We start from the raw sequence: 9,115 nt of genomic DNA, 5'->3' as shown, positions 1-9,115 counted from the left end.
GTGCCACGGGACCCTAATACTGCACCTGGGTCACCTTGCCCTCCGAAGTCTCGGAAGGCACCGGTCTCCGTCCGCCACTTCCGGTGGGAGCGGAAGCTGCTCCAGGAGGCCGTGAAGTCACTTCCGGGGGGTACCATTTTCCTGCTGTCTCCGGGGAAGGTGCGGTTGGCCCCCGTTCTGGATGGAAGTGCCCTGGCTTCGCGACCTTGTGGGTGGGCGGTGTCTGGGCGGGGGTACGTGGGTCCTAGCCCAAGACGAGGGTTCTACAGGTTTTGGGGCCCGAGGCGCCACCTCTGGCCCTCATCGTTCTTATCTGTGGAGCCGCAAGAAGCAGCCGGGTACAGAGGGGGACAAAGAAGTGATGAGAAAGGGGCCAGGTGACCTCGAGGGCCGCACTGCCCTCCAGTGTGAGTCCTCCAACTGCGGAGAGCGCTCCTGAGGCCGGAGTCGATGCTGCCGCACAGCAGCGAACGCGACGTTTTCTTCAGTCTGGTGCTGTAGCTAAAATCGGGTTCTTTTCAAACCATCAGCGACCCCAGTACCAAAATCAGAGACTCAGATCTGAGGCTTCTCCTGCCCATCGCTGCCTGAGAATCCACTGGCAGGGTGTACTTTCCCAGCATAAAATAAAGACGTTTTCTCAAATTCAACACGAGAGTCCCCAAATAAATGTCAGGTCTTTTGGCAATAAGGGGGAAGCAGGAGGCTACCCCCGCGGCAGCCAGCTCGCCCCATCACGTCCCCGATATGGTTTGGCCTGGAGTCGGTTGGGAGTGGGGGAGAGGCGAGGAACGTTACAGTATTTTCGCAAAGTACTTTCTGCTTAGGGTTGCTCCTGTCCTGAGCAGCTGACTGACTCTTCTACTTGATATAGTGTCTGTAAAGGTTTTGTTCATGGAATTGCTGGCCATATGTAATCTAGGACTACGATCTTGTTCAACAGTTCGTGTTTTATAACCCTGCTTCCCAGCCACAGGCCAGAGAGGCTTGGCAGGCTAGGGACTTAGTTTGCAAACATATCTCAGTTTTATCAGCCAAAGTACCGCACACACTGGTTCTGTATCTTGTACCATGGCTGTGGGTTGCCTTTCTGCCAGCACAGTCTCCTTACATGACACGATATCGCCTCATTTCGGCTGTTCATGGTGCAACTTTGTCTCCGTTTTCTAAAATATAATCTCTAGCCTGGTCTCAGCTCCAAGGTAACAACATAAATACTTAAAACAGTTAAGAACAAAACACCCTAGGAAATTCTACCACCATTTGGGTGATTAATAAAAAATAAAAAAAATAAAACTTTCATGTATTTTCTAGGACCTGTAAACATCTTTAAACCTTTCAACCAAAACATGTATTGGTGAATTGCAAACCAAAGACATCAAGATATATTTTTAAATGAGTCAGGGTTAAAAGTGACGTCCTTTTTTAAGCATATTGCAGTATTCCAAGTCCATATTCTATCCTAAGCTACCTAGGAAAACTGGGCAACCTAACAGTTCTCTGCTCCTTGGAATTTCAATGCCAGTTGTGACTCTCTCACCTTCCAAATCAACATGGAGTAAATAATTCTTCTAAGCACCTGAAAGTGGGAGAATTGGTGAGGATGAAGGGAGAGCAAGAGTAAACCCAACACCATAAATTGCATAACAACAGATCTGCATATCATCATGAATAATCAGCTTTTCCAGGTGCTTCAGAAATTTCAGCAAGCGCCTAAGGAACATTTTAAGAATCTTAATCTCCTAAAAAATGAGTGGTTTTATTTTAAGATCATTCCTCAATTTCTCTTAGCCTTTCAGCTACAAAGCTAGTGCATTAGTATAATAATTTTGAAGGTTTTAAATGCCAGGAAAAGGGGAGAGAAAAGCCAAATAATCAAATAAATCTGTATGTAATGAGGGCAAATTGGATAAATAAGGTGTTAACAGCTGCTTGATATACAGCTGATAAAAACTATCTTCAGCGAGGATCCCTCGAGGTCTGCCCCACCCACACATCTAAAATTTATTTAAGAGATCAACCTAAGTTCTTCCTGGCTTTGAGGAAGACAGGTTTGGTTGTGCTCCTTGCTAGTTCTTCCAAGACATGGCGCTTCCTAGCAAGCTCTTTTTTTGGTTTTGCTGCTTTTCCTGGCTGTGTTTTCCTACTTGCCTTGGTTTTCAGGCTGCTAGGGGAGAATCCCAGATTGCAGCTCGTGCTGAGTTAGACTCTGACACTGAACCTTGGTCCTTGTTGCAGTCTCTTGATGGGAGAGACAGAGCTGGCCTCTTTCCCCCTCTCTTCAAGGTCCTATATAACGGGCGAGGTGGGTCCCCTAGGCTGCAGCCAGACTCCAGAGCTTTGCGCTACATGAAGAGGCTCTATAAAGCATATGCTACTAAGGAAGGGATCCCTAAATCCAACAGAAGTCACCTCTGCAACACTGTTCGGCTCTTCACCCCCTATGTCCAGCACAAACGGACTCCTGTGGACCAGATGACAGGTGTGTAGGAGCAGATTGGTTAATGGGTGGAGGAAAGTTGATAGACTTGGCTGCATTTCAATCACAGAAGGGAGCTGGGCCTTGCTCCTTGAGTTGCACGATACTCAGTATCCAAATTCAAGCAAATCTGGTACTTGGTCTCATTGTTTCTTTGAATGCCCTCATGGGCTAAGGTGGGCTAATATGATAGAATTTTAGAGCTGGGAGAGAGTTAATGGCTGTAAAGGCCGGGGAAAGTGCTACTGGAGAAGATTAGCATCTTGTCCAAGGTCACAAAATCAAGGCTGGAAACCAGGTATTTTGACTTCCAGTTGCTTATTCTCCTCGTTCTACCAGTGCTGGCCTGAAAATGTGCCTAAGATATCTCATAGCTATTGGTGTGCTTTGTTACACAGGCTGTTTTTCCCTTATTTGTAGCTTAAGGAAAACTTAAATCCTGATTTGGAACAGTAGGTCCTTCCTCACAAGAACAAAGTGTTAGTCAACAGTTTGACTCAGCACCTTAGTGTGTGAAAGGGGAAATGCTTTAAAAAACTATATTCACTAGCTCATGATTCTAACCCAACGGGTCAATTGTGGCTGTTTAAAACCCTTCCTCCTTCCTTGATGTTCCATTTTATTATAGTGGTTTTTAGAGCCTCCATGTGTTGTCAATCTCAAGTGTTCCAAATTAACTTAAACAATTGAGCTTTCTTTATTGATTCCAACCATTAGGGCTTAGAATGTCTATCTTCTTAACAAGCTTAGTAAATGTTTTAATCAGTTTTCCCTCTAGAGACTCTCCAAGAGAAAACTCCTAATTAGCTTCCTCTGTTTGGAGCTAATTCATCACCAAAGCTGTTCCGACTTTCTAGTGATAAAATATCCACTTGTAGTTGCTGGGAATTAGCTATAGTACCAATTACCTGCATTTTTTGTATAACCATCCCCCTCCCGCTTTGAGACTTGAGGAAGTGGGAAAAGAGACGGGAGAAAGCACATCTCGAAGTCCTAATTCCTTGATTTGACTTCCTATTATGTTTGATTTGTATTCAAGCACTACTGGTGGATTGTTTTCTCCCCAGGAACCATTTCATCAGTGGACCTGCTGTTTAACCTGGATCGTGTTACTGCTGTGGAGCACTTACTCAAGTCAGTCTTGCTATACACTTTCAACCACTCAGTTTCTTTTCCCTCTGCTGTTAAATGTGTCTACAACCTGGTGTTGAAAAAGACAGAGTCTTCTAGCAAGACGCCCCCTAGAGCTCCACACTCTTTTACCTTTAACTCACAGTTTGAATTTAGCAAGAAATACAGATGGGTTGAAGTTGATGTGACCACTCTCCTTCAGCCTCTAGTGGCCTCCGACAAGAGAAATATTCACATGTCTGTAAATTTTACATGTGTGAAAGACCAGCTGCAGCATCCTTCAGCACAGGGCGGTCTGTCAAACTTGCCTCTTCTGGTACCCCCCTCACTGCTTTTGTATCTGAACGACACAAGTGCTCAGGTGTATCACAGCCGGTATTCCCTACACTATAAAAGGAGACCCTCACAGGCTCCTGACCAGAAGAGAGGTCTGTTTGCCCATCCCCTGGGAGAAGAGGCTGCTGAGGGAGTAAGGTCCTCCCGTCACCGCAGAAGTCAGAAAACTGTCAACTGGGAACTGAAGAAGCCTCTGGTTCCAGCTTCTTTCAATCTGAGCGAATACTTCAAACAGTTTCTTTTTCCCCAAAATGAGTGTGAGCTCCATGATTTTAGACTTAGCTTTAGTCAGCTGAAGTGGGACAACTGGATAGTGGCCCCGCATAGATACAACCCTCGATACTGTAAAGGGGACTGTCCCAGGGCCGTTGGGCACCGATATGGCTCTCCAGTTCACACCATGGTGCAGAACATCATCTATGAGAAGAAGCTGGACTCCGCGGTGCCAAGACCGTCATGTGTGCCCGCCAAGTACAGCCCTTTGAGTGTATTGACCATTGAACCTGATGGCTCAATTGCTTATAAGGAATACGAAGATATGATAGCCACTAAGTGCACCTGTCGTTAATATATGGTTCTCTAAACTTGAACCTTGAGCCTCTTTGGCACAGTAAATGCCCCGTGCCTATCCGTGCTTTCAGGAGAAAGCCTCATAGTCAAGTCTCTAAATATTATTCGGAGTGTCTCGTCTAAGGAGGAACCTGTGTGGATTAGCACATTCGGTGGCATCTATCAGTGTGAAGAGACAACACCTGCCTTTTTTATTTCTATGTAAATTAATGTGATTATTTTGGAGAGCTTTAATTTTTTTTTTCCCTGAGCAGACTTTTTTGATGTTAAAAAACTTAATTAGCGTTAATCTAATTGGAATTGCAGCTCTAAATAGACAATTCAATGTTGTAGTCTTATTTAATGGAAGAATACATTTCTATCAGCGGCATAGATTTTCTGTGTGTGTGTTTATTAAAGATTGCTTTTATATGATCATTTGGGGGCAGAGGAAGTGTGCCTAATAGCTAGTCTTGGCTCCATGTTTGATCTCTTTCAGAGTAAAAGAAGCTAACTTATTTACCTAAATCCTGATGAAGTGAGGTTCAATAGAATTAGTATGCAAAGAACCCATTTCTGTTGTATTAGTATGGCTCCTACACAATATACTAACTCCACTCATTAGATAGCTTGTATAAATTGGTTGATTTACACCAAGCAATATAACATTTCCTTTTATTTAAAAGAAATTGCCTTGAAGATTTTTTCCAAGAAAATGCAATATTCAAGATTTTTTAAAATGTATTTTCTCCTTTATATATGTAAAGTCTCTGACCCTATGGAACAAAGTGAAGGAGCATTTTTGTTTTGTTTCGCTTATTTTTGCCGATTTCCCTCAGCTCCCATCACTCCACCCCCACGTATTTTTTTCAGGTGGGTTTAGGACTATTCCCACTAAACCAAGCTGGCAGTGACTAGTTATATTACCGAATGGGTCTCTTTTGTAGATGAGGGCTTATCTGTGGGTATCCAGTAAATGTACCTTGAGAGATCCCAGGGGGCGCGGAGTTAAGGCTGATGCAGTGGTTTCTGCTTCAGAGTTTCCAAAACCCTAGTCTACAAACCAAAAGTAACTCCTAGGTGCAAGCAGTATTTTCCATCCCTGTAAATGATCTTTTCTTACTCTTTATTCTCAAAAGAAGTCAGATGGGATTTTTGTAGGGATCATGTTGAACCTGTAGGTCAGTTTGGGGAGTATTGCCTTAACAATGCTAAGTCTTCCAATCCATGAGTGTGGGATGGTTTTCCCTTTATTTAGATTTTTCAACATTTTATAGTTTTCGAGTATAAGTTTTGCACTTTTTTAAAAATTTATTTCTAAATGCTGAGAAATAAATTTTTTAAAATGCTTTTTAAAAAGCATTTTTTAAAATTTATTTCTAAGCATTTTATTCCTTTCGATGCTAGTATGAATGGAATTGTTAATTTCATTTTTGGATTGTTTCCTGGTGCATACACATTACAAATCTTCACATACTGACATAAAGGCTGTTTGCTCATGATTTTTTCCTCTCAAAAATGTTTTCAGGAAAATAGGACTCAGAGAACTTTTAGGTGGCCCAGTTTCCAAATAACTTTACTGTCTTGTGTAACTTGAGTCATTATTCTTTTGTAAATGAGGCTGCGAATCTAAGAGATAGTGTTTCAAGGGTTTTATATCAACTTCTTTAATTCTTAGGAGTAAAAAATGCCTGGAATGGAAAAGGCATAAGTAATAGTGGCACTATACAATTAAACTTATTTGAAAGTAAGTCTCCCTTAAATATGGCTGTTTTCAAATGGAGCACATGAAATATATATGTCAAAATATATATATCAAATATGTATCAAGGATTCCTCATAGTTCTTCGATTACCCTAAACTGACTTTTTTTACGGGAATTCATTTTTGTTTTTTTTTTTTTTTCATGGCCTAGTTCTGTGGCTGAATGTGGAATGTGGTCGGCAATTGAAAGGTTTCGAAAAGAAGAAAATAAAAGGGTAGTTCTGATGGAAGTGTCAGGGTCAGTGCCAAAATGGAGAGCAGAAAAATAGTTCATCCTCGTAGGTAAATTCTAAAATTGACTTTAAAACATTTTTGTAAATTGCTCAAAAAAAAAAAAAACCAAACCACTTTTGCACAGTGTTTTGATGCTGTGGCTGAGTAACGATAGGTTGAAGAATTATAAGTTTGGCTTTTTTTTCCCTATTTTTTTAGGCTTTAACTGTAAATTTAGTTTAATAAGACTGTTAATATTCAGGGCCGATATATCTGCTAAATGTAAACTTCAAAGATTCTCTTCTACACAATTGAGGATATACTAGTCTTCCTACTTGCCTCCTCCATATGGAACCTGTTTTTTCTTGGCTTACTCTTATAAAAGCTGCCACTTTAGAAACTAAATGAGAAAGGACAGCAGCGATTTAAATCTGGAAATTCAAGGATGAGGCCATATCTGCCTTAAACAGATGCATTCAGCTTTGGTATTTAGTCCAGATGAGATACGAGGTCCCTTTAATGCGATGAGTGCCTTACTAGGCCAGGGAACAATGGGGCATGTCAGAAGCTGGTTTTACATTTGGTTCTGAGTTTCCTGCACTTTATCGGTTTAAATCAATTCCCAGGTTATGCTGAATACTTTTGTGTTTTACTAATCGACTTCAAGGTCAGCAACCACTGGGACTTGGTTCAGAGCTCAGTTCAGATGGTCTGAAGGAAAAATGAAGTTGCTTTTTCGTGGGGTAAAGGAGGAAGCATTCATGATTATATAGGGCATAAAAGAAAAGAGTTCAGGTGGAAGAACTTGGTGTATAGCAAAACTTTAGTCAATTTTAATTTGTAATTTTGAAGGGATTGCAACTTATAAAATGACAAATGAAGTGAAATTAAAACATCTAAAATGTTCTTTTAGAGAATGTCAGTCCCCAAAACATTCCTTAAATATATAGGTTGGCTGAATGCATTGATACAAAAGTATGCTGTTTTAGCCGTTAACTATTGTCTAATTAAAAGGAAAAATAAACACAAGCAGGGAATCGACACTTCATCCTTTACCAGAATTGAGGAGTCACGTAGGTTCTCTCTTCTGGTAGTTAATTACTCCCTGATGTCCTTCCTAAACCGCAGCTTTACTGGTCAATTTTTGGAAAGCACTTTGCTTGATTTTTCAGTAAGCCCAGGACAATTTCATTATCCATTTGAAGAACAGAATTTTACAGATGGCCTGACAGTATTTCTTTGTCCTACCTTACTATGTAATGCAATTTGTATGGGAGAATCGAGTAATTAGATGTGTGTGAATTAGGCTCAGCTGTACATTTTGGGATCTTAAATACTTAGCGAATGGTTTAGAGTCATTTATAGACCTGTCTTTGGTGCTGGTGTCTTTCCACATTGCAATGTTATGACAGGCAGTGTTGAGTTCACAGCCTGTGCCTGGATGTCATTTTGGCTTTCTCAGAAATAATTAGCTCATTGCATAAATATTTATTGAACACCGACTATGGGCCAGGTGCTGCGTATGGTTAGAACAGCGTCTACTGTTCTCAGCTCCATGAAAGATATATTACCTATCAGTCACAGAGACTTCTTTTTATTATCCTAAGTTCCATCAGTGAACATTTGTCACCACGGAACATTTCTGTGGAGGAATACATTTTGGGGTGGTACTACATAAAGCAGGCTGAATGAATCCAAATTATCTTGCCTTTAGATTAGAATATTTTTAATTAAACTTTTATTCTAAGATAATAGATTTACATGCAATCGTAAGAAATCATAGATCTCGTGTATCATTTATCCAGTCCCCTCAATGAAAACGTCTTGCAAAAGTATAGCATACTATCACAGTTAGGATACTAACAGTGATATAATATATTCACGAAACTGCTTGGGACAAGAAAATGCTGATCCTAATGTCAATAAGTGTTGATATCCCTGATGGAATTAATAGTTCACATTTTTTTCACCAACCATTTTACCTCTACCCTTAAAACTCTGAGCCCTTTAAAATTTATTTTTTCATTATTTGTTGGGCACATACTACACATCAGTTACTCTTCTAGAGGCCTTATTTTCCTCATGGTAAATAAGAGAGACATGGTGCTTGCTCTCAGGGGGCTCGTATGACAGTGGGGAGAGACAGGCAGTGAAATCACATGCGGAACCTCTAGGCCAAACAAGCTGAGGTGAGAACAAACTTATATTCTAAGAACAGAAGAAGCTGGGTGTGACTGGAAAGCGAGAAAGGAGCAGGAATGAATGAACTGGCGAACAGGTGGGAGGCGATGAGGTCGAAGGAGCAGACAGACCAGACGGTACAAGACCAGTGCACAGGAATTCAGTTTTTAAGCCAAGAGCAGTAGGAAGCCATTGACAATGTTTAGTCAGGGGTCTGAAATAATTGAGTCTTTTTTTTTTTTTTTTTAAAGATCACTCTAAGTGTTCTATGTAAGTTGTTCAGCAGAGACTAGTCTGAAGCAGAAGGACCTTTTGGGTTTTCAGGGGCTATCGTCATAGTCCCAGGTGAGGGATGATGCTGGCCTGGACTACGGCAGTGGAGGTAGGGATGCAGAGAAGTGAACTTGGAATTTATTTCCTTGGCTCTTCTCTTTGTTATTTGGCCTATCTCTCTGAGGTTGT

The 9,115-nt window shown here is 41.2% G+C and overlaps 1 protein-coding gene across 1 annotated transcript; it reads left to right on the top strand.

Annotated features, from left to right (window-relative positions):
• Positions 1–2,085: 2,085 nt before the first annotated feature.
• On the top strand, positions 2,086–4,695 carry GDF9 (growth differentiation factor 9). The gene is made up of 2 exons (XM_011362296.2): positions 2,086–2,482; positions 3,547–4,695. The coding sequence occupies exons 1-2, from the start codon at positions 2,086–2,088 to the stop codon at positions 4,512–4,514; spliced, it is 1,365 nt and encodes a 454-aa protein (XP_011360598.1). The 3' UTR covers positions 4,515–4,695.
• The last annotated feature ends 4,420 nt before the right edge of the window (positions 4,696–9,115 follow it).

This window comes from Pteropus vampyrus, unplaced genomic scaffold, assembly GCF_000151845.1.
Source record: "Pteropus vampyrus isolate Shadow unplaced genomic scaffold, Pvam_2.0 Scaffold74, whole genome shotgun sequence".
Lineage (NCBI taxonomy): Eukaryota > Metazoa > Chordata > Mammalia > Chiroptera > Pteropodidae > Pteropus > Pteropus vampyrus.
This window is presented reverse-complemented; position numbering and strand designations above follow the sequence as displayed.